Source organism: Alnus glutinosa, chromosome 4 (genome assembly GCF_958979055.1).
Source record: "Alnus glutinosa chromosome 4, dhAlnGlut1.1, whole genome shotgun sequence".
Taxonomy (NCBI): domain Eukaryota; kingdom Viridiplantae; phylum Streptophyta; class Magnoliopsida; order Fagales; family Betulaceae; genus Alnus; species Alnus glutinosa.
This window is the reverse complement of record NC_084889.1, coordinates 6,042,720-6,068,419: the sequence shown is the minus strand read 5'-3', so window position 1 is coordinate 6,068,419 and position 25,700 is coordinate 6,042,720. Positions and strand designations below refer to the sequence as shown.

General features: G+C 36.1%; 3 protein-coding genes and 2 non-coding genes across 10 annotated transcripts; 3 read left to right on the top strand and 2 right to left on the bottom strand.

Moving 5' to 3' along the window:
- Positions 1–3,034: 3,034 nt before the first annotated feature.
- On the bottom strand, positions 3,035–4,794 carry LOC133865417 (protein BYPASS1-LIKE). The gene has a single exon (XM_062301823.1). It carries the CDS (start codon positions 4,554–4,556, stop codon positions 3,348–3,350), a length of 1,209 nt encoding a protein of 402 aa, XP_062157807.1. The 5' UTR covers positions 4,557–4,794; the 3' UTR covers positions 3,035–3,347.
- Positions 4,795–10,288: 5,494 nt separating this feature from the next.
- LOC133866794 (uncharacterized) lies at positions 10,289–19,311 on the bottom strand. The gene is made up of 13 exons (XM_062303436.1): positions 19,153–19,311; positions 19,010–19,075; positions 18,476–18,541; positions 18,252–18,327; positions 16,428–16,505; positions 15,524–15,621; positions 14,461–14,534; positions 14,036–14,123; positions 13,767–13,924; positions 13,458–13,500; positions 12,479–12,544; positions 11,522–11,599; positions 10,289–10,849 (listed from the first exon to the last, which is right to left on the bottom strand). Exons 1-13 carry the CDS (start codon positions 19,249–19,251, stop codon positions 10,730–10,732), a joined length of 1,110 nt encoding a protein of 369 aa, XP_062159420.1. The 5' UTR covers positions 19,252–19,311; the 3' UTR covers positions 10,289–10,729.
- Positions 19,312–20,204: 893 nt separating this feature from the next.
- On the top strand, positions 20,205–25,149 carry LOC133866742 (uncharacterized). 6 transcript variants are annotated; one of them, XM_062303367.1, is made up of 3 exons: positions 20,205–20,342; positions 21,705–21,803; positions 23,758–25,149. In XM_062303367.1, exon 3 carries the CDS (start codon positions 24,037–24,039, stop codon positions 24,664–24,666), a length of 630 nt encoding a protein of 209 aa, XP_062159351.1. In that variant the 5' UTR covers positions 20,205–20,342; positions 21,705–21,803; positions 23,758–24,036; the 3' UTR covers positions 24,667–25,149. The 6 variants fall into 6 exon arrangements, with proteins under 6 accessions (XP_062159351.1, XP_062159354.1, XP_062159350.1 ...); XM_062303368.1 differs by lacking the exon at positions 20,205–20,342 and adding an exon at positions 20,362–20,843; XM_062303365.1 differs by lacking the exon at positions 20,205–20,342 and adding an exon at positions 20,362–20,843 and having other exon boundaries at positions 21,326–21,803.
- On the top strand, positions 21,000–21,085 carry LOC133867549 (small nucleolar RNA snoR118). Its single transcript, XR_009900104.1, has one exon. It is a non-coding gene; the product is annotated as a small nucleolar RNA snoR118 (small nucleolar RNA).
- Positions 22,214–22,299, top strand: LOC133867550 (small nucleolar RNA snoR118). Its single transcript, XR_009900105.1, has one exon. It is a non-coding gene; the product is annotated as a small nucleolar RNA snoR118 (small nucleolar RNA).
- Positions 25,150–25,700: the final 551 nt, after the last annotated feature.

The following is a 25,700-nucleotide window of genomic DNA, read 5'->3' as shown; positions in this document are numbered from 1 at the left end:
AAAGGTGCCCTGTAACTAAGATTTATAATAACAAGTAGCTATCTTAAAGGATATAAGAAGTTGCGGAGAAGACTTAGTTAGATACATCAGCTGATCAGCTTAGTGTTTGCCTATCCTCTATAAGCAAAATGGAATAGGAAGTATAGCTCTTCACAATTTCCAGTTACCATCTCCCTCTTACATTTTTTCCTTTTCAGAATTTTCTTTTTGAGTTTATTTGTTTTTCATCCTCAGCTTCAGTTTCCTGCATAGAGAATGAGGAAGAAGTTAAGGGGAAAGGGGGAAAGGAAAAAGATGGCTGCACCACTGATGTACCTCGAGTCCTACTGGCATCCTAAGATAAAGTGGCAAACAAGAAGCAAAATAAACGGGAAAAACCAATAACCCACTGTTCCTATTGATGATCTTATTAGGTTCATAATCTTACATAAATTGCCTCAACTACATTCGGAAACTAAAAGGGAAAAAAGAGAAAAGTGGGTGGGGGATGGGCTTTACAACCACTGCCTACAGAACAAAGAGATCTTCCAGAACATTTACCTGGAAGTCCTCCCAACATTTACCAACCTGTTGTGCTCACATTGATCTGAGTCAATCTTCCATAAACAGCATATCATGGGATTGATGAAATAGTATCTGTAATAGTAGTAAGCAGTACAAACAACTTTCACATTCAAAGGCAAAATCTCCACATTTGGAGGCGATCAAATAAGCTTTCTCTTCTTTCCTTTTCTGTTTTCCTACAGATTAAGACTTTAACTCATATAAGAAAATAAAATTCAGAACCTCAAGGAGTCATGGAACCAAGTTGTCCTTTACCTCTGCATCAAACTCAAAGGACATGTTCATAGACCATGCTGTAAGTCAACTGGACTAGCATGACCACATTGGATGTAGTAGATGGGCAGAAGTTGGATTTCAAATCTAGCTACTGCTCAGAGGCCCATTCAGTAGGATTCATTGTGATGAGAAACTTCAACACTTGCCATGTTTTCATTTTATACTGCAGTCCTACTTCCACAGCCAGAGGAATGGGCACAGAGCCTGTTCAAATACTCTTATTTTTTTTCTTTCTTTTTCCTTCTTTTATTTATTTCCGGGTTGTCAGGAGAAATTCCACTTAAAGTGTTAAAATATAAATTAAATTATTAAAATTACCATTTATAATGAGCATAAACTTTTGAGATTAGTTGTGATTTAACAAGATATTAGAGCAAAATGTCGTAAATTCGAACCTTATTCTTGTTATTCACCTCTCATTTCAATTAAATATCTAATGTGTTGAGCATAACTTATTAAGGGGGAGTTTGAGCCTACACGTAAGAGAAAGTGTTAGAATATAAATTAACTTATTAAAAAATTGAGAGAACTTCACTTATAACTCTTGAACTTTCACTATTTTTGAAAGAAGGTATACCTAAACTTTAAAACGTTTCAATTTAGAGTATCCATTTTTCAAAAACTTTCAATCTCAGTCCCCCGTTAGAACTTTCTGTTAAATCTTGTCAAAATTTTCAAAATACCCATTCTTTTTTTTTTAGGAAAAAAAATGGCTAGGATTTAAGTATTAATTAGAATTTAACGGAATTTGCAAAAATACCCATGCCTGAATCTTTGAAAAAATTTATAATTTTTTTTTAAAAAAAATAAACACATGAGAATTTTGACAAGATTTAACGAAAAATTCTAACGGATGACTGAGATTGAAACTTTCTGAAAAATAGATACCCTAAATTGAGACATTTTAAAATTTACATACCTTCTTTCAAAAGGAGTGAAAATTTATTAGTTACAAGTGAAGTTCTTCCTAAAAAAATTTATCATTTTTTCTTAGCTTAACCTTGTAAAAAGATTATTAGTGATTCCATAAACATCAATTTGACTTTTTCAAATGTAACACTATGCCAGATTGCCAGTCAATCTCATACATAGAGTAAACCAAGTTACCGGGTTACCTTCCAAGAGAAAAGACCTTCACATGCTGAATTTAACTCCAACCAGCAAGAGACAAAAGAAGCTTTTGGCATTTAATGCTATGAGGAGGGCGACTGCCTTGGCAGATGGCAGCCTCTTCAATTTCTTGGGTTGGTTCTGCAAAAGGCTAATCTGCAGTCTGGACGATGTTACAGCGCCACATCAAACAGTCCTAATTAGACGGTAGTCATAGGAAATTGAAAATCTATGAAGGACAAAGGAGAGAGGGGGGAGAGAGATTTGGATGAGAGAATGGCCTGATGGGAAAAGACGATGGAAAACAGAGACCAACCAAGCAGGAGATGGATGTATCAAAGAAAGAGTGAAGCTTCAAAAAGCACGACTTTTTCAAACAAACATGAGGAATCCAAAGCAGTCAAAATGTAACCGATCAAAATAAACAAAACAAAATTACCTAATTGGAATCGGACACTTTTAACTCTTGTCTCCCACTACATCCCCCTTCTGAAACGGTCAAAGCAAGCAAGGTTGGAGGCAGAAAAGCAAACAGTTTACCAAAAAACTGAGGAGAAGTCAAATAGGGAAAGCATCGTTGGAAGACTTGTGACGTAATTGTTGCATCCAATAGAACAAAAACAAACATATAAAAAAGTCAAGGTTATACCACTTATTAGGGAGGGACATCCATTGAGTCATGGTCAAGAAACAAGACGCTAATCCCACCTTCATGTTGCCAACAATATTCTATTCTTGTTGCAAGAACTTTCAAGGGTCGAAAATACACCAACTTGTAAAGCTTCAGGTAGACCAGGTCACGGTCAAACCTCCATTATCAACAGCTGGAGCTTGAACAAAAAAAATAAAATATATATATATATATACCTAAAAAAGCTGAAACGAAAATCCCCTTTCTTTTTTCAGAATGTTCCGAGGGTCCCAAATGGAACTTTTCACGCATTCGAGGACAGAGTTTCAGGTTGTCCATGGAGTTAAAACTTGCGAGCGTGATATTGATGAATTTTTCTTCAATTTTCACTTTCATTAAAGCGTTTGAAATTATATAGAAGAATGAGCAAAATTGAATTGGAGAATAAGGGGAGGACCAAAAGAGAAACATATATAACAACAAGAATCAGCTACAACATGACCTTTCTCAGCAATTTGATTATACAATGTAGCAACAACAAAAGCCAAAGAGACGACCGCGGAGGTCCATTTCCATTCCATACCCTAATTTTTTTTTTTCCCTCTCTTTACACAAAATATATGGTGATAAATACAAAGACCCCCAAAATTTATTCTTTGGCACAGCACTCACCTCAATTACACATTCTTCTCAATCGAATCATAGCCGTCTTCTTGTTCCTCAATCCTCATCATCAGATTCTCCAATACATTTGGAATCAGTAGCACTACTCAGGATTGTTGTACCTTCCACCCAAAGAATCGAGCCCCTCCGTTCGGCTCCGCACGATCCTATGGAACACGTCTCTCACTTGCCGTTCCAGCGGGTCCAATCCCTCCTTCAGAGCCTCGCAGACCCGCGAGAGCTCCTCCACTCTCTGCCTCACCTCCCCTTCCTTTTCCTCCGCCAATGGGAACTGAACCGAATCGGCCAATTCGTTCAGCACCCTCGAGCACCGATCCATTTGATGGATCTCCCTCAGCAGCCCGCACGCGTTCCTCCGGTCCCGCCTCTTCGACTCCTCGAGAATCCGCTCGTACAGCGAAAGCACTGGCCCCGCCCACCCCAACTGCCTCGGCACGTTGAAGTGGACCTGCAAGCCACGGTCCTGGCAAGGAAGCGCCGCCACCAGAGCCCACATTACGAACAACAGCACCGAGTTCATCGTGAAGACCGCGGCGGAGAGCCCGTTGGTGGCCACTAGCTCGTTCGCTTTCGGCGCCGTCAGGTTGTTTGCGATCGCCTGGAGCTGGCGCGCCGCGGACCACGACCGCGACACGCTCCACGAGAGCGAGCGGAAGTGCCCCAGCGAACGCTGGTTGTGGTGGTGCTGGTGATCTCTCGACGCGGAGGAGCCGTTGTTGTTGCTCCGTCCGAACGAGCGGTTCCGGTGGGCGATCGCGGCGGCGCTGGAGTCCTTCTCGTCGAGCATGGCGATGGCAAGGTCGATGAGCGCCTTCTTGGCGCGCCGGAACTGACCCTCTCCGAGGGTTTTGTGGCCGTCCAGAGCGCAGAGGACAATCTCCATCAGCTTCTGCCATTGCCGGATCTGCTCGATCCCATCGCGCACAGCGTTGCACACGTCGAGAGCCTTCACGCTCCGCTCCAAGTACTCCGACACCAGCCGATACGTCTGGGGCCGTAGGACCAGAGCTCTGTGATTGAACAGAATAACCCTAAATTCTTCCTGGGAACAGAGAAACGCGTCCAGAAGCTTTCGCACCCAGCCCAAGGAGAGCAAGTCCTCGGCACCTGCCGACGACAAACCGGCGAAGCGGTCCGTGACCTGCCTCTGGAATCCATCAAGCTCCATCTCCAAGCTCGTGGCCTCGTGCGTCGCCTCCATCGACTGCACCACCTGATCTCGTCGGAGGCTCATGATCGAACGCCCAATACTGAATGCGGCTGAAGAACCTTGATAGTCCGTAGCGGGCATTCTCACATGGACCTCTAACAAAGCTCAACCAAAAACCCTAACCCCCAAATTCCCCAAATCCTCGAGAAATTTGAATTAAAGAGTTCTGAAAATCAAACTATTATAACTTGAGAGCTGTTTTAGAGAGAGAGTGAGAGAGAGAGATAGAGAGGAGAGAGAGATGTTGGCGTGGATGTGGAGGTCCTAGAGGGAAGGGGAGGATTTTATTGGGGGAATTTTTGGACCGCGTTTTAGGGGGGCTTGATTTTACCATTATTAGCAAACTAATTAACCTTCTTAAGCACTAATCAGTTAACTAGTTCTTTTCTCTCTCTCTCTCTCTCTGTTTTACACGCACCACACGCGTCCTGGACACGCCTCTTCCTAAATCCAAAGGGCGCTCGCTCCTTAAACAGATTCGGAATCATCCGTCCCAATTACATCTGTGCCGTTGGATTCAATCTACGGTTGTAACCGGTGGGGTTCTGTGAGGAGACGTCGTGACGGGCTCACACGTGGAGGGCATAACTGGGTCTTCGTTGGCGCGTAAACTGCAGAGGGACTTGGTCTGCTTCTTCTTCCAGAAGGGATCAGATCCAGTTTCGCTGCAATGACCACAATGCCCCTCCAGAGGGGAGGAATGTGTCAATCCGGGGGGTGCACAATGGGCTTTTCCGTGGTGGGTGGAACGGAACCCCCTGAAAGAGACTAAAGTCTGATTTTGTTAAAATTTTTGTTTCTTTTCTCAAAAATTATGTCAAATCAAAATAATTTTTTAAACCAAAAATAAAAATCACATTCTAAAACATGTTACCAAACATAGCCAAGCTTGTCTTTTGGTTTATTCTTTTCAGAATAAAAATATTAATAAATAATTTTATAATTTATATGAAGAAAGAAGAATACTTTTTTTAAAAAATAAAAAATAAAAAATAAAATAAAAGAACAACACTTGTCAGGACACATGACGAGCATAGGGTAGAGTGGACCCCGCTGATTATAAAAATGGTAAGGAAAAAAAAATACAGGTGTGAAAGCAAATTAAAAAAACACAAATATATTATATGGTAAAACAAGACCTTTTCTTTTCGAGGCTGCTGTTAGGTGAGAGGCTTTAGGCTTTAGGCTTTTTGCATGTGATTATAATCATCTGGGCATAATAATTTTTTTGGTTCACTTTGCAGATAATTATCCAATAAATATTTTTTTTAAAACCATTCTCATGTCTATATCAGAAGGATTGATTGAAAGCAAAACGAATGGAGCCATCAAATATGAGGCAACAGGTGAAAATGAAAGATGCAAATTCTTTTAAATGACGTGACAATTTTTTATCCTTTCATTTGGAGAGGGTTTTTTTTGTTAAATTCAGGAGTTAATTTGGAGATTTTTTATTTTTTATTTGAATTGTTTCTTAATATTTATTTATTTTTTTAAAAAAAAATAATAATAATTGCAATATTAGTTTACGTGGTTAACTTAAATTATAAATCACTCTTTCTAGTATTAAAATTAATTTAAAGATTTTCGTGATCGACTTAATTTACAAATCGTTCTCTTGAGTCAAATTCCATTAAAAAATTTGGCATGTTCCGTTAGGCATCACATCAGCGCCAATAAGATGGTGACACGTGTCGGTATTAATAAAATAAATATAAATCTATTTAAAATAAAATAAATAAAACTTACAAATTTGATTTTATTTTTTTATTTTTTTTTTACCATGACGCTTAACAGAATCTGTTAAAAATTTTAACAAATTAAACTCTAGGGAGCGATTTGTAAATTAAGTCAATCACAAGGATCTCTGAATTAATTTTGACACCAAATTAAGCGATTTGTAATTTAAACTAACCACAATAACCAATGGTATAATTTTCTTAAATAAAAAATTAAAAAAAGAAAAAGCTTTAACAATGTAGAGAGGAGGAATTATCTTATAATTGTATAGTAATGGGTTCTTAACACTTCCAAATGTGAACCCAAATAAAAGCCAAGCAAAGAAATCTAAAAAAGTAGAGACAAAGAAAATAGATAAAAATTAATTAATTTAATAGTGTGATATCATCAGGTTTATAAATCAAGTCATATTTTCCTCTCTTTCTAAGAGAATATTTTAGATTCAAATTAATTAGCTATAAGTTTTGTGGGGTCAGGACCCCTTTTATTAATTTCTTAAAAAGAAAAATACAAACAATTTGATAGAAATAGTATGACTGTCATGACGTGTCAATGTTATATTTGGAGATGATGGGTAACCAACTCGCATTGTTGTGTTGACTGTGACAGGTCTCAGCTAGTCGGTGCTTTGATAACAGAAAATGTGTTTTGTTTCAAATTATATATATAATTTAATTAAATGAGTCTAAAAGCATGTGAAAATTTAATTAAAATATAAAATAAGCTGCGAAGATAAAGTTTGAATTGAAGGTTTTTATTTTGATAATATTCTAAATTATTATTTATTTTAAATGTTTAAGCTTAAAAAAATTTAAAGAGATAAAATGAATAAATTAGATTAAAAGTATAGAAATAAAATTCTTTGCATACTTGCAGCGAAAGCAACAGATCAACTTTGGAAAAACAACTCTCCAAATAATTAAAAGGGAAAAAAATAAAAAAAAAATAAATAAATAAATAGCTGCCATTGCCAAGAGCTTATCTTTACATTTAATTTGAAGATGGAGACAAGAATATAGGAAAAGGGGATTAATTAAGAAACTGAACTCACGTGTGGGTTGCTACTCCCTAGGGGTTTGGAGCTAATTATCAACATGACTGCAACATCAGAAGAATGTGATTTTCCACAAATAAACAAAAAAAAAAAAAAAACAAAAATCAATGATAGGGGACACAAAATTCCTTTTTACACTATTTTATTTTTGTGCTATTCTTTTCCTTCCTTACTTAACATTAAAAATTCAATATTATATATATAACAAGTATTTATAACAATTAATAACTAAATTCTTGCACAAGCACAAATTTAAATATGTATCTGTTTGTATTAATACACTGATCATCCAAAATAAAGGAAGCAAAGAAAATAAAACATGATTCAATTGATTTTAGATCATACTCATGCACATGCACACGGAATGCTCTAAACAGTACTCACCAACAACAGTGACTATTGTTCACTTACCAAACGAAGAAAATATCATTAAATTCGTTTTTTCTCTCCATTTGTTTTTTATTTTTTCGTTTATCTCACACGCTGCCCATTTTCTTCAGTCATATTTCTTGTAATGTTGATTGCTGAGTAATGGCTTGATGAGAAAATTAATAAAAACTTGAATTTTTTTTTTTTATCTTACAGTTTTTGAGGTTTTGGGTCGTTTTAGTTAGTTTGATGGCTTTTTCCCATGTTTTATTAACATCCAAACAGAAATGTTCTGAAAAATTCTAATATGAGAGTACATTTTCGTATTCATAACACATGACCATTAAGAAAAAAACAAAATTTTAAAAATACGACCATTAGAAAAAGATAAACATTTAAAAAAAAATTATAGAAAAAGAATAAAAAAATATTATTTAATAGTAGATAACTAAAATGATTAGACTACTGGAAGTGCTTTAAAAAAAATTAAAAACTAAAATTAAAAAAAAAAAATTTAATTATTTTAACCAGTAAAATTTGATAAGACCATAAAAAATGTTGGGTCTATCAGGATTTGAAGGGAAAGATCCTAGTACACGTGGCAATTTTGTTCTCCAAGAAATTGTAATCACTAGTTTCCAAGTTTCAAGAATGACTTCACATGGTTGATAGGGGCAGGCAGATAGATGTTATCTTATTTATTTAGTAAAAATTATAAAGAAACTATCAACATGAGTACATGACCCAGACTTTCTTTTGTTTTTTGTTGGCTCAATGTACAAAATGTGGACCTTAAATAGAAGGCAACCTCTTGTTAATGGTCCAGTTGTTGAATCCTTGGCCTCTCAAGTCTTAAGCCTCAAGGACCCACAACGTGGGGTCTCACTAATATGTGTCCATTCAGATTAGGAATTTGTCGTTGGCCCCATTAAAAGAAATAAAACCTCTTTTTACCCAATCAAAACATTTAACTTTTTTTTTAAATGAAAATACCCATTTTCTTATTCCTCCCCCCATGTTCACAAAAATTTGTTCAAAAGGAGAATAGTAGCAGGCTTGTATTTATGGGTTTGGGAATTATATAAATTATCTATTTGAATGGCTAGTAATTTAAGCAGATTAATAAATTTTGAGTTGTCCGATTACCTACCCGTAACCCGAACATGTGAATTCTATATGAAGTCTCTTACGTTACCTGTGAAAGCCTAACAAAATTGGAGAATTTAGAGCTTAACGCGGCTGAGGCATGGATGGCTCTTTATGCATAGAATTCAACAGAGATTTAGGTCTACGGAAGATTTTCTTAGAAAGTAATTCGGTCCAAGTAGTGAATAATGTCAAATCTCATGGTTGAAATTGGGGTAGGTATTGACATATTATTTATTACATACATGGGTGGGGTACTCAATTGGATGTAAAGTTGGCGAATTGTTCATGTTAGTAGAGATGTAAATTCTACTGTTCATAGTTTAGTCAAAACAACTGTTAAACAAGCTATAGAACATGTATGGATTGAAGACATCCCTAAATGTATCCGTAACTTCCTCTATCTTTATTAGTTTAATAAAATTCAAAGTATTATTAAAAAAAAAAAAAATTACTAACAATTCGAACAAATAATTTTCGTAAATTCTGTATTTATATATTTATAATGATGTGAGTCTTAAGGGACTCACATTCACCTTTCCTACGAGTTGTTATAAATTAGGTGCTTGTTGGTGGTGAGGCGTGGGACGTGTAGACCTCTCCGAAATTAATAATTATATTATGACCCATTTCACCAACATGATAGGGAATTATTAAATTAATTATTCGAGTTTCTAAAGTTAAAGATGGGAAGTCAAGGTATAAAGCATTAACCCTCCATTAAAAAAAAAAAGGAAACTCTCACATCTTGTTATTTTCCAACCAACTTTAATCTCTATTATTGTCAAGATATGACATTTAATTATTTATTGATTAATATTATTACAATACATCAACATCTTGTTCTCATTCCAAAAAAGAAAAAAAAAGGGGGGGAGGGGATAAAGAATATCTATTTCATGGTTCAAATTAAATTATGTAGATATAATGGTGAATAAATCGAAACATTATTTAAAATTTTTAAATAAATCCTAAATTTTTTTTTTTTTAAAAAAAAAAAACCCTAATTAGGTAGATTCTTTAGAACAGACGTACTTTCAAAATATCTAATTTATTTATTTTTTGTATGAATGCATTATAACTAGCTTTTGACTGGAAGGTGGGTGTTTTATAAAATAATATTAATTTGGTCTGGTCAGTTTCTAAGATAAGGTGGTGTTTGATAACTTGGAAATGTGATACCATTCAATTGGCAGTTGGTGAGCTGCTTGATTGAAATGCTGATCTAAAAAGTAGGACATCCTAACAACAGAGCTGAGCACCCACATCTATTATTCCTTTGGCGCTTGGCAGCCATCTTCACATTGACTTCGAAAGATTCATATCTAATGTCCCACTCCACATGACTCCACCACAACTCCTTAACTCACTTTGTTTATTTACTAAAACTATAATTTCAATTAATTTTTTTAGGTCAAGTAAAAGAAAAGAAAACCCTTGATCTGTGGAAATGATGAAAGCTCACAAGCATGGGCCACATGAAAGTTAAAAAGGGTGCAAACTCTAACCAAAGCAAGAAAGCCCTGGACTTCTCCAGGCAGAGATAGATTTCTTCTGATTGAATAATTACAAAAGCTGAATCCAAAGAATTCCCTAGTTGACTCAGCCATTAATTTAAATTTAATTTTACTATCTAGACATTTCAATGGTGAATTCTGTGGAAATAATAAGATACAAAGGACTTAGCCTTGCTGTGATGTAGACAAGCATGCCAAGAGCGTATGCTTTTCTTTGTCAAAGTCAAAATTGCAGAATAAATATACACTGCTTAAAATACATGTTGCAAGGAAAAAATGGATCATTTTTTCAAACAGCTTGACTGGAGCAGTGGTGGCTGCTTGAAATGACTGCTTGCAGATATAATGCGGAAGTCGATTTAACAGGATTCGTATAAGTTTAAAATCATGCTAGTAAGTCCCATGTAAATAGATGAGAAGACTGAATACTAGGGAAACCCATTGACAAAACCTTTCAATGTGTTTGTTTCACTCTCTTTAGCTACAACATCAGCCACAAAGATGCTACCAGAGTCGCACCATCCACCTAAAACATCCCTTTTGGAGCACTGCAAGACGGGTTAAACGTGAAACTGTGAGATGACATGGGCATTCTTATATTATGACAGCAAGCTGCACTTATATTGACTAGAAGGGCAACTTAATTTCATGCAGACCAAAAGCTAACAGAGCAACCCAACTAAAAAGTTGATTCTTGTTAACTTTGCTCAGGCAGAGTATTGTACAGTTTGAAATCACAGACAAGTGTAGAGTATCAAGATGCTACATACTCACTCAAAGAAACAAAAGCATGCATGTATGTAGGCATTATATAGATTTCCTTCATAACACAAACTCAAATTTAATTTCAAAATGTGGGTTGACACACTTCCAAGTCAACTCTTAAAATAGAAGCACCCATAAAAAATCTTAAAATAAAAGGAGAAAATAACATGTTAAATGCAGGGAGCTCAGGAATGAGAACCAATCACCACTTAAGTTGGCTTGGTCAATTCCTCACATCTGTACATTCAATCTTCATCAACGAATGAATCTTGACATAGTTTTTTTTTTTTTTGATAAGGAATCTTGACATAGTTGGTTCAACCAGTTCGTTCAAACTGAGTTGCATGCTAACTGCTGACTTTTAGAAATATGCAAGAGTAATATTTGGCCAGCCTTCTTTGTATGTGTGCATGCATGTGTGTGCTAGCATGGAGAGTTTCAGAAGTACACAGTACCTTGCTAAACCCAAGCCAGTTTGAATCTCCTCTAAATGAAAACAACTTGTTGCTTTCTTTCCAGTGTCCGCAAAAAACCTGCAAAATAATACATTTGTTATTTTAAAGTTATAGAGCACAAGGAGAAGGAAGAGGAACTATTACAGAGTCACCCATTCAGAAGATGTTCCGTGTGATTGCGTCTACTAAGCTACTGGACCAATCCCCTATTACGTTTACTTTGCCAGATACCTTGCAAGTCCATATAAAGAAGAAATGCTAGTGGCTCTAAACTTATAACCCTTTTGGTGGATGGAAGGTAGATACTTGTCCAGTATATAACATTACTCAGAGTTCTAATGTACGAGATCTTGTAACACTTACCAATGAGGTCTTATTGATTAGTATTACACAAAAACAATTATAGCCTCTAATATAATTAGATATGCTTTTCATAGACAAACTTAGAATTTCCAATCCCAAGTAAGTGGTTCATGATCATGAGATCCTTTTCTATCAGATTGGAAGGGCTCTTACACAAAACATGCTTCTAAGTAATTGCTCCATGGGTATCTATCTATATGAAGAAAAAATCATGTAATGAATATGCATGCTAGCGGGTAGTATTTTGGATCGTGACAGGGAGTTCTCTACTTAAAGATGCTTATTTATGGCCAAAAGTACTGAAAAACCAGCCATTCGTATAGCCTCGCAAATCAAATAAGAAGAAACCAGATTAATTAAGCACCAAATCTTCCTTAAAAAATGGAAAATACATCAAAGCAATTTCTGTTTTCCAAGAACAAATGGCAGAAAACAAGAAAACAAAAGCAAACAGTACTAAATAAACAAACATTTCATTAGATGGGATCAAAAGAAGAAAGAACTACTTGAAGCTAATAGGTCATCCACATCTGAAGACAAAGGAGCAAGGAAATGAGAAATGATTTAAGCTCTAGTAGTTTTGAAGGAAATCACCTCATAGTCAACCCCTTGTATAAAGATATGATCAGGATCAATTGATGAAAAAGCAAGCCCGGTTATCTGCAGTAACAATGACATCAAAGTTATCTCTACCTTTGATATCAAATTCAAAAGACATGCAAATCTAGTGAACTTCTTTAGCTTGATACAATAACACTGGAAATTTACTTGAGCTTGGAAACAACAGACTTTGCACCATGAAGGCAACTGGTGTGAACTGTTTGCATGCCTATCCTAAAGTTGTTAGTCCTTTATACGTGAAAGTAGGAGCAAGGGGTCTGAAATATCTATTCAAGTAGATTAGAAGAACATCGTGAAGACCCAAGTTTTGTAATTGCAAGCATTTTCCGGGAATGAAAAACTCAATGGGGTTTGGGTACATAAACTTGCTCAATACAGAATAAGATACTGGCAGGATAATTTGAGGTCCTTGGGGTCCTTGTCACCCATGGGACCAGAAAGAAAGAATTAAGAATTCTTCATGGTCACAGAATTTCTTTGAATGTGCCAGTTTTACATAATAAAAAACATTAACAAGGAAAAATATCTAAAGCAGCTCTGTACAGCATCGAAATCCTTGAAACCAACACCCCCCCCCCCCCCAAAAAAAAGGTGAAATTAAATGACATATTCACAGCTTCCATCTATAAATTTTGAACTTGTAACTTCAAAAAACAACAATGTTTATTGATAACAACACTGATTTTGTAGAAAAAAAGAGTAGGACAAATATATTGCATAATCAAGTAAACTTCTCCAGAAATGCTCCTGCACAGAATAGATAGATATATTATAATAGAATACCTGTTCCTTTTCTAATCGAACAAGTCAATTCCAATAAAAATGCAGTACAAACTAAAACATTCCTTGTATCTTCGCAGTTCCACAGATATGCTTCAATAGTATATTGTAGAAAAGGGCCCAAACAATGACAAGTACCAGGGCAGAACAAGTCATTTATATATTGACTGACCTCATATTTTGAGCAGTGCACCCATCTTGATAATGCTGACCATCTACATACAAGATGTAAAAGACAAATCAGGGTCTCGTTTTGAGCAAGGTGAAAATTTTTAGCACACCAATTTCTGTTCATCCATATCCTGGGCAACAGTGGAGCACAGGGGAGAGAAAAAAAAACTAACATGCAGAACAAAAATGATTTGCTAGTCCCGTACATCATCAATAAGTGCGATGTACTACTGACAGAAAGTACAAAGAATGGGCCACACTTAGTTAACCAATGCCTTTTTGCTTTAAAAACAGTCTAATGGTGACCAACCTGCGAGGATCATAGATGGTCACAGTACGATCAGCTCCACCCACAGCAATATTACCAGTTGAAGAACTGCAGACAGCATACAAGATATCACCAGGGGTACCACAGACTCGCTGTATACAACCGCCGTTTTCTTTCATTCTCAAGTCCCATATAGTCAGCTGCAGTTATGCCAACAGATGAAGTAATGTAATACATGCAAGTAAAATGGAGGAGAAGAGCTCATCATGACACTGAAGAAATTAAAAAACTATAAAAGCACAAAATTGTACCTGGAAGCCTTCAGTGACGGCTAATATAGAACTTTCATTCACAAGACACGGATTTTGTATAAAGTTCAACGAGGATGGATACGAGAGTCTGCAAGGCCACATCAATAATGAAGGATGTCCAGGAACAAGCAAAACAGTTCAAATTTAGGGGTAAACCAAGTCCATAATTCTGTGATGTACTCATTAAAGAACTTTTCAACCTATGAGATGGTATACCATTATATGGAAGTGGCAAGATAGTCCAGGGCTAGTTGTTCAGAATTTTCACTTCTATGCTCATCAAGGTTAATGTCAGTTAACTAAAGCGATCATATGGATGTAGTTAATTCAAACCAAAAAAAAAAAAAGAGGAAGAGGCAAGAGTGACGCTGACTTCTATTAAGGGAAATAAAAGAGAACATTTAAACACTAGACGTATTACTTACGTACGTAATGTCCGGACATGGATATCCTGGTCATAAACATCAACAGTTTTGCAGAAGCTACGTGCTACAGCAGCCTGGAAGAGAACAGTCAGCACAACAGGGACACCCTATTTAAGGGTGGGAAAGAACAAGAAGCACACAACTTTAAAGTAGAAATGGAGCTAAATGTTCAAAAACTAAAAGGATAGAAAAAAGAACCTATTCTCTTTTTGCTACAATTTTCTTTTATTCCTTTATTTAAAGGAATTATTTTAGCTTTGACCTCTCCCATACATTACCAATTGTTGTAGACTAGCAATAATTATAATCTCATTCATCTTTAGTAAACTAAATAAAATGGAAAGATAAACAATTTATGAGTTGATCACAGACATGTTTCCAATTGAATTTTATGGAAAACACAATATATTCCATAAAGAAAATTTGCCTCCTATACCAAATTGCTTTCCAGTTGGATGTTGCTACGGTAAAGGAGCTAAAGAAGTGCACCCTTAACAAATATCCACTAAAGCGAAAAACTACCACTATAAATAAATGGATCTGTCAGCTCTGGCCTATCACCACAAAATATCAGTAGTTGACCAGTTTAATCCGCAGAAGACACATTAAAAAACCAAACCAGGCACCTAATCCAAATTACATACTATTTACAGAATTCAGTTAGAATAGGTTTCAAAACCTGAAATTGAAGTTAAATTTTGGATGGTGAGATCTGGATCTCGCCATTGGACAGTGAGATCCGGATCCATCTCTTGAGAAAATATTGGGGCCAAATATGGTGGTGCGAATCAGGCCCATCGCAATGCCTCCAAGTACGATTTTACCAATTGACATGCAAGATGCTAAATTTATAATATCCTTTCAGATAGGAAACCATCAAAATGTAAATAATTATTATAATCAGGAAAAATGGAGACAACACAACTTCATATTTCAACAAGGTTAACCTTCAGTAGTTCCCGTTTCCTGCTAACTGATGCATGAATATAAATCTGAAAGACATAGATGTATGCCAGATTAAGCATCTTATAGACCAAATAAGTTAACAAGAGAAATGAGGTACCATAGACCATTGACTTGGACTGAAACAGAGCCCTGCCCAACTGCCTTCGCCAACACCATTATCTCGAGGCAATACGGAATATGTGAGCCTGTTAACATCTGAAAATTTCAGCAGTATCAAAAATAAGTCGATTCTATCCATTAAAAGTGCAAAGCCAGAAATAGAAACAAAGTGGAAGCCAACAGCAAAACAACTAGTAAACATAGAGCTTTATCTATTGCATTGTAATTCAATTTACAGCATGACAAAAGCATTCATAATCCTGGTATACTAAGAATTACACGAGGGAAAAGCTCAAATGGAGTCAGCATATCCACCAATGCATTAATAAGAAAGGACGGAATACTGACTACTTTTTTGACATAATGGTATATTAATGATCAAAGTTAACCCAAAACTAGCAAGCACTGAGGAAACCCTAGGTACATAACTGGTACATTAGCTCAAGTCACTTACAAAATACCAGCACAAAGAGAGGAAAAAAAGAGGGGTAGGGAGCTGCTGCTACAAAAGAAATTGGTATATTTAAATTTAAAATAATTTTGGTCTGCTCGCTGGAAAAGGTGGGTGCTAAACTGAGGAAGGTCCCACCAGCCTGTATACCACCACTACCAGCTTATCATCAGTAATCAATCAACCTTTACCTTCTGTAAAAGAAAACTAGATATATCTGCTCACTCCTAGGTTAGCAATGTAGGTGTGCTACTTATAAAGCTAAAAAAAAAGGGAGAGAGAAAGGGAGAGGTTGAATAAATTATCCCAACTAGAAAAGTTCAAGAGGGAGAAGCACTTCCAAATTTCTTAATCTTTCAATTAAAATAAACAAATGCTGCAAAATTTTACTATCGAATCTTCATTAGGAGATGTATTAACATCATGATGATTAATTACAAAGAGAAACTACCTTTACCAGCAGTATCTAGTTTAGATACAATAAGGTGACCATATGAATCTACGCTTCCCAACATTAAGTAGCCAGTGCCTGAAAATATCACATCCAGTCAATAAGTATTTACAATTGAATCGATGCCAAGAGCTGCTAATACATTAATATTTCTTAAACAATAGAAGATAATAGTAAAATGAAAAGTCGTGATAAGATTACCTGAAAATGATATCAATTACTAGCCCAATCAAAACATCCCTATAGGTTTTTTTGGCAATCAAAAAATGTTTCCAAATTCTCCAACCATGATATTTGTCATATTTAATTGATTTGATAAAAAAAACAGGTTTGTGAAATCTATCATAAATTACAAATTACCTCCACGAAGTTAGGGATAATTACAAATTTCCTTCCTAACCGTCTTTAAACCTCTTTGTGGTTCAAAGCAAAAGAAATCATCAAATTTTCCATGCCAATTGACGGATTCTCCCACATGACATCCAGTGTTGCTTGAAACATGAATTGACACTAAATGAGGCATGACGCTTCATGGAAGAGGAAGCAGACAGCTCTTTTCTTGGATTTGGAAATAGAACAGCTTTGTTTCCGCCCATCTTAAAGGCCAACTAAGGGCTAATTTTCATGTTTCATTCGACACATGTACATCAATGGGAGAATCCGTTAATTGAGCTAAAAAATATGATGACTCTAAACCATAGGGAGGTTCAATGATGATTTTCAAAAGACAATGAGGTAATTTATCTCTAACCACAGGAAGGTAATTTATAATTTGCCTTGAAATCGCTCAGCTAACTTCTATAAAAGAAAATAAACGTAATTATGATTTTCAATGTAAAGAATGCAAAGTTTTGCCAAAGGAAGAAAGCATAAACAAAATGACCTTACTAAAAGAGAAAAAGATTGACCAACACACTGCAAATGCTGCTTGGTTAGCCAAATTTATGAGCATGCATCTGAGACAAATTATTATCAAACCAAACCACGCCATAACATTCATGAGTTTACAGTAGCAAGAAGGAATGAGACGTTATTCAGACTTGATTATAACTCCCAAAAATTTCATTTAGAGTCCAATCAGAGGTAAGGACCCATAAATGTTCCAGGTGACCTTCCAAACCCAGCTAATGTCTTAAGAAGATCAAAATATCAGAGACAATTAAGTTGAAACTGGTCATTGTTGGTCCCGATGTTTTTAAAAGAAGAATGTTTTCCTTGTTTCACTTAGCAAGGGCCAGAATAAAATTATATAAAAAAAATTCCGCTATTATTGCTTAACAGAAAATAACAGCAAAGAAGGGGGGGGGGGGGGGGGACGAAAAAGGTTCAACTGTTTTGATCATCCAGGGAGTTATTAAAGCAACTCAATCTCCCTTGGAACTTATCAAATTTAAGAAAAAGCTTATTTTTATTCCAAAATCTGAGTAGCATACTAGCATTATACCTATCTGCCAACACCATTGTTAAAAGGGGAGGGGGAGATTATAAGAGATGCTATCCCCTTGACCTACCAGCAAACTATACTAAATTTTACTTGACAACATTGCATGTAACGATCTAGGAAAAGCACTAACTACATTTGCGCTATCACTCCAAAAGAACTAGTGAAGTTGGAGCTTCCTTAGAATCACTTATACAGCCCAGTCTCATCTAGTAAGGAACCAATGTGAGACTTAGTACTCATAAATGCCTTTATAATATACTTATTCTATATGGATTATTCATCTTTTCAATGTGGGACTGAAGTGTTACATTGCACTAATACAATATTAACTATGGCCTAGCAAAGTAAAAAATCCAAGTACCAATGCAACAGCCACTTACTCTCAGCTTCTGTTAGCACTATACTCTGAATCTCTGAACGATGAGGACAGCGGTTGACTATGAAAGAGTCCGTAACCTTCAAGAAGTCAGATCACAGATGACAGGGTTAACACATAATCAATAGAGTCAAACATTAAAACAAACAGATTCGGAGTCACATGTATGTCACACGTCAAACAAGATCAAGACTCTATGCAAATGGACAATAGCCCATGATTTCATACCTGAGTCTGTACAGGGATCAGGAGGCTTTCTTTTCCTTTGCTCATGAAAGAATCTTCCAGTGGAATCTAAAAGAATATTAAATCATTCCCATAGCAATTATTATTATAACAGCTTCCTCGCTTGACACACCAAACAAAAGAAATTACTTGAAACATGTGAAAAAAAAAACACATTCAGGTTAACGGAGTCATGCACAAAACTAAATGCCCATAAGAACTAAGAACCCCATTTCTTTTTTTTCTGTTTTGCACAACATATAATGCAAGCACTTCCTTATATCATTTTTTTGTTAAAAGTATTAACTAAATGATTAAATTCATAATTTCCCATCGAATTAAGCTGGTTGGATAAGTAGTAATTTAACTCTTTTTCTTTAATTGTGCACACCCAAATTCAAGTAAACATTTTTTCAAACGGCAGATTGATTAATCACTACGAAAAACAGTTAACAGTTAAGTCTACTTCATGCTTGAGCAAAAGAATGCGGGCACAACTATACATAATAAACACCCGCGCAGCATCCGTGTGTGTACCTGGATTTTGTAAACGTGGCAACTGGAGGCGACGTAGGCCCAACAAGAAGAACCGTCCTCACTAGCCTGGCAATGGAAGAAACAAAATTAGATTATATCAAACAATAGCACCGACTATCGAGAAAACAAAGAGAAGATGGTACATGGAGGGCGAGACGAGTGGACTGAAGATTTCCCGGAGAGGGATGCTCTATCAGTGTGGAGGGCACCACCGCCTTCCTCAGACTCTTCGCCTCCAGCATCGTTCTGTCTGTCTCCAAACTATGTGCGTGTGTTTGTGGCGGGCAGGTCAGTTATGATTTTTTTTAGCGTATTTTTATTAAGGTTAAATATCTTATTATTACCTTTTGAAACTCTTTTTTTTTTTTTTTAGTTCGTGAATTTCAAAATGTATAGCAGATTGTATTTGAATTTTGTGAAAAAGATGAACTTGGTACTTCTGTTATTTTTTTCACCTAAGGTATTTTTGTTTATTTTTTCATCTAAAATTTAATGCCATGGTGTTTGACACGTGTTTTAGTATAAAAAAATTAAAAATTAAAAATTAAAAAAATATTAAAAACTTAAAAAAATTGAAAAAAAAAAGAAGAAGAAAAAGACCAAAATAGGGGTGGCCCTTTTTTAATTAATTCTTAAAGATTTTTATTTTATATTTTTGTAGTTTTTTTATATTGTAACTCGTGTCAATTCCTAAGGGTTGACAATTGGTAATGTTAAATTTTAGACTGAAATATGGACAGAAATAACAAGTTTGTCTTTTCGCAAAACTCAGGTGCCATTTGCGATATATTTTAAAACTCAGGTATCAAAAAATAAAGTTTTCAAAACTCAAATACTAATAATGTATTTAATCATTTTATTAATATGGAAAAAAAATTTCAATTTGGATAGATTAATCGGAGGTAAACAGTGAAACAATGGCCTAAAGAGTTAAAGGTTCATTTGGGTTTGCGATTTAAAATACCGATTTTAAAATGTGCAATTTAAAAAATTGATTTTTAAAAATACAGTTAAGCGTTTTGGCAAAATCACAGTTTTACCTTTAAAATCACAAAGTAGCATTTAAAATTTTGAGTTTTCAAAAAAATACCATATTACCTGCTATTTGAAAAAATAAATTTTTTACATTTTTAATCGCAATTTTAAAAAATACAGTTTTCAAACGATTTAAATTTTACTATTTGATTTAAAATGCACTTATTATTTAACAAATCGCCATCCCAAACACTCCACAAGAGAAATACAATAGGATGCTGTCGGAAATTGGGACCAGAAAAAGGATATTTTGGGAAATCACATCCCTATTAAGTTCAGGAATCGCCGCGAAACCCTAGTGAGCTTCTTCTCTCTTAATCCTTTGCTCTCTGTTCTCTTTCTCTGTTTCGGATCTTATGCAAAGTATCAATTTTTGTATTCCTTTGGTTTTGGTTGATTTTATTGGGTGTGGTTATGCTAAAGGGCGCCGTGGCTTGCATTTAGCGCCGACCAACGAGCCCTAATTTGCCCGATGATGTACAACTCTTACTGTATTGAGCGGTTCGCGTGGTTTTCATTCATTACTAGCCTTTACTCACCACCACCTCTTCTTTATATGAATGTATATGTGTGATAAATGGGTGTCAAGAGGGATTTGTTTTAGAGCACCTAAGCCAAATCCTGTGAAGAGTAGCTTTACTCTTTCTTTGTACATGCATGCACACATATACACTCATATTTTGTGGTGGTGGTTTATAAAGGCTTCTGATGAATGCCATTGCATTGAAAGACCGTGGATGATTCATTTTGAAGCTATGAGATCTGAGGGCTTTTACATGCATTGATTTGGTTTTCACATGTATGTGTTGCAAAACCAGTTTGGCCCTCTTGTTGAATTCAATTTCGCTTCATTTTTGTTTTGTTTTTTGGTTGTTCTGTCAATGATATCTGTAAGTGGTTTACACAAGCTTTTCGTAATGGGTTTTTGGGGTTTGAGTTGGGTTATATTTATGTAGTGAATGATGATAAATGCACTGGGCTCTGAGCAGTTTTTCACTGCATTATTGATGGAAATGCAGCCTAGAAAGCTATATCTGACCAGTTTTTCTTTTACACATTTTGTAGAGTATTTTGTTTATGCTTTATCTGAATTGTCTGATGTGGGGTTACATTCTATTGGTAATGAGTTACTCCGCTCACATATGGGCACTGAGCCATAGTGATGGATTAGTGTGAGGAAATATAGTCGTACTGTTGTTTTACTTCTTTGCAGTAGTTGTTGATCCTTAAGTTGTCTAAGGACTCTAATTGTATTTGCATATGGATTTTCATTTGCCCCAGGATGGAAAACTCTTTGTATGGAGCGGTTACATGGGTTTTCACTACGAGCCTTTACTGTCATCGTCAGCATTCTCCTAAGAGTGTAGTGCTATACACCACACTTTATTCCCACCCTAATTCTCTCTCTATTTCTTTTTGTCTCCCTTTCTTATTGCGGCGGTTGATGTGGAAAGGCTCTTGGTGAAAATCTGATGGTTATGCTGTCGATGATCCAAATAGCTATGAGATCTGAGGGCTTTTCTAAGATATTTACATCTATTTCATGCTGTTTGAATGTCAGATTTTTCTTCTATGCGTTAACTTGATGGTCCATTTATCCTTCTTTTTTTTATTGTTTTTTTAAAATCTAATTTGTCATACGCATGTTCATAATGATTAGTTATACACCTGTTCTCAAACATCAAGATAGTGCGTATGTGCCTTTTATGGTGTTTATGGAGGGAAATGAATAACAGAAGTTTTGAGGACCGATTTGGAGGTAATTAAGTCCCTTTTTTTTTTAATTCAAAACTTTGTATATTTAGACAGTTGCTTATGTTTCTCCTCTGACAATTAGTTATAGTGATTTCTTTGTTTTTTTTGCTCCTTCTAGCTAGATGCTTCCTCTTTTATACTTTTTATGTACTTAGGGGCACCTTTACGCATTTAATGATATTTGTCGATTACTTATAAGAAAACATACATTGATATTAATTTCACATGCATGTGTTGCAAAGCCAGTTTGGCCGTCTTGGTTAGTTCAATTTCGCTTCATTTTTTGTTTGTTTGTTTGTTTGTTGTTGTTGTTGTTTTTTTTTTTTAATGGTTTTACTGTCAATGGTATCTGAATGGTTTACACAAGTTTTTCGCCATGGATTTTTGGGGTTTGAGTTTGGTTATATTTATGTAGTGAATGATGATAAACGCACTGGGCTCTGAGCAGTTGTTTGCTGCATTATTGATGGAAATGCAGCCTAGAAAGCTATATCTGACCAGTTTTTTTTTTTTTAAACACTTTGTAGTGTATTTTGTTTATGTTTTAGATGTCATGTTTTTTGAATTATCTGATGTGGGGTTACATTCTATTGGTAATTAGAGTTACTCCGCTGAGCCATAGTGATGGATTTGTTTAGTTAAACTGTTGTTTTGGTTCTTCGCAACAGTTGTTGATCCCTAAGTAGTCCAAGGACTAATTGTATTTGCATATGCATTTACATTTGCCCCATGATGGAAAACTCATTGTATGGAGCGGTTACATGGGTTTTCACTACGAGCCTTTAGTATCTTGAGCATTTTCCTAAGAGAAATGCAATACACCACATTTTATCACCTCTCTCTCTCTCTCTCTCTCTCTCTCTCTCTCTCTCTCTCTCTCTCTCTCTCTCTCTCTATCTATCTATCTATCTATCCATCTATCTCTATCTCTCTCTCTGCTCTGTCTCAATTTCTTTCTTTCCCCCTTTCTTATCACGGTGTTTGATGTGGAAAGGCTCTTGGTGAAAATCTGATGGTTATGCTGTCGATGACCCAAATAGCTATGAGATCTGAGGGCTTTTTCTAAGAAATTTACATCTATGTCATGCTGTTTGAATATCAGATTTTTCTTCTCTAGGATATCTTGATTGTCCCTTGATCCTTTTTTTTAATAAAAAAGTAAAATCTATTAAATGTGAATTTCTAAATCTTGAATGTTCAAATTTCATTAGTAGTCCACTAGCTGACTTCATCTTTTGTGATACCTTTGATACACTCTTGTTGTTTAATGGGTTCTTCTACTATAAAGTTGGTGGCTTGTTGCCTATCCGTTATTCTGATTCGTATCTGATCTTGTTTGAATTGTTTCTTCAGAATAGTTTGGGAGTAGCAAAAAATTGTCCATGCCTGGACTGACCATGTGACTCACTTTGCGTGATTTTTACTTTGCTACATATCTCATTGCAATGACTGATTTGTTCATTGACAGTAGTGGCGAATTTGAAAAGGGGTTACCCCCGCCAATTAAATTGTTTTCACATGTAATTACTTATTGCAATGCGAACATACTGAAGTTTTCCATTTAAGTTTTGGAAACTTCAAACATTGAGTACTTACGAATATCATCATATTTTTGCATTCCATTCTGACTGTAACTTTAGTCATACACATGTTCTCAATATGGATATTAATTTTGTGCATTTTTTATGTTTATGTCTGGACTACTGATGAGTCCCCATATTTCAGTGCCTGTTCTAACGTTCAGTGCCTGTTCTAACGTGTATGTAACCCTTTGTTTCATATGATTATGGTTGTTAAATATCCCATTACTTTTTTAGTTCTCCCAGTTTGCTAGACCTTTTTTAGATACTATTTATTTGTTTTTTTAAATTTTATCTGTTTTTTATTTTCGAAATTTTGTTTTATGGTTTCTTATCAATACATTGAATATCTTCAAATTTGGAAAATGACTTTTTAAGAAGGAACCGTTGTTAGTGTTGGAGAAGGAACCGTTGGGTAAGGACAGGTTGTTGAATCTGCAGAGCAAAGAACATGCAGCACGTCTCCCCTCTGCCCAAGGCACACTAGGATCAGCGAGGAAGCCGTTGCCTCATTTGAAGTTGCAGACGTGGGGGAACCTTCTACTGAGTTTGGTGGATCAGGTCGTTTGTTTGTTATTGGGTCGCTCGTCTGGGTTTGGGTTGGGTCTTAGACCCGATCTCAGATTCAAAAGTTTTCGTTTGGGCCGATTTTTGGCGATGCCTAAAGCAAAGAAGTGGATTGAGGATACCGGTCAAGGGCACCCTTCGAATTCTGGGTTGTCTGTTCCGACTAGTGTTGAGTTCTCCTTTTTTCCCAAAGATGTTGGGCCTTGTTTGATGGTCGGTCCCAGAGGCATTGTTGTGGTTTCAGGCTTGGTGGCTTCGTCGGGTTTTGGAGCGGCTGTTGGGAGGGTTTTTGTTACTTGTGTGACTCCTGGTCCGTCGTCGCCAGTGGCTGCCGATGGTCCTTCCCCTGGACATGTTTCGGCATCTTCTGGGCAAGAATATCATGTGGTAGCTTTCGGTTCAGCATTGTTGTCTGCGACTTCAGTCTCAGCATCGTCGATGGCTGGGTCAGGTTCTATCCCGACCTCCTCTAGTCTTGTTTTGGAGTCTTCCTTGGTTGTGGATGCGGGTCTTGAGTGCTCTTTGGGTCTTGGGTCTACATCCGATCTTCAACGGCCTCCGACCAGTCCTGAGAAATCTAAAGGTACTGAATTTCAAGAAGGCGTCGACTCCGCGGCACGTCGTATGCCGCTGATCTCTCTGTCTTCGAGGGACTTGCAAAACGGGTGTGGTTGGTTATGCTCCTTCCCCTTGGAATGGTTGCGCTGCTCCTTTTGCTGAAAAGGGGGCGAATATCGGATCGGATGGCTCAACTCATTCTCAAAAGTGGCTGGTTGGTTTCGGCCCGTCTGGGGAGATGGTTTTTTACCCCTCGAGTGTTTGTCATCCCGACATGTCCTTGGATTGGATGTCGGATGGGGTTGGAAGTGCCATTGAAGAGGAGCTCCATCGGGTTAAAAATGGTGCGCGTATGTAGTTCAAAGGGAAGAGGGAGCATTGAGTGTTCCTTGTGGGATTTGGGTTTAAGGGCTTTAGTTTTTGTGGGTTTGTTTGGGCTTCGTTCCTATAGCTTTGAGTGCTCTTTGTAGGTTTCGGTTCGAGGGTTCAGGTTTGAGGGGTTGTTGAGTTTCTTTCTTTTTGTGGGCTGTTTCATTTTTAGCTTTTTAGCTAGGTGCATCCTCTTGTATATTTCCGGTGTGCTTAAGGGTACCTTAAGCTTCTAATAAGATCAATTTATTACTTGTAAAAAATATATATATATATATCTTAAATCCATTATTGTGATTGCTCAACACTACTAGCTTTTTATTCCTTCATAAGAATAACCAACATATCGAGAATTATGTGCTGTTTGAATTGTGTTTTTCGGGTGATGATTAAAATGAGAGAAAAAAGTCCATTATGAGGCCAAACTGTTCCTACATGTTCCCATCCTTCGTAATTGGAGTTTCATTAGTCTATTGAGCCTGGATCAGACGACGGATCACTTTAGTTTTTGGATATTGCACTCTTAGGCATACTGGTCGGACGGGTACACTATATACTTAAGGAGTTTGTTTTTTTGGTTAGGTGTTTCTGATGTTTACTTTATTTGTACTTGGGTTGTGTTTTTGCACTTATTAATTTCATTTACTTTAAAAAAAAAAGTTGGTAAACCCAATGTTTACCATTTATTTATTGATTACATTTTCATTTATCTCCTTATTGTATTTCTGTTATCGTCTTTATTTCTCTATTTAAGGTCATAGATGTCTAATGGCAAAGCTATTAAAGAAAAATACAATTTGCCTTGGGCATATTTGGACGTTGATCCC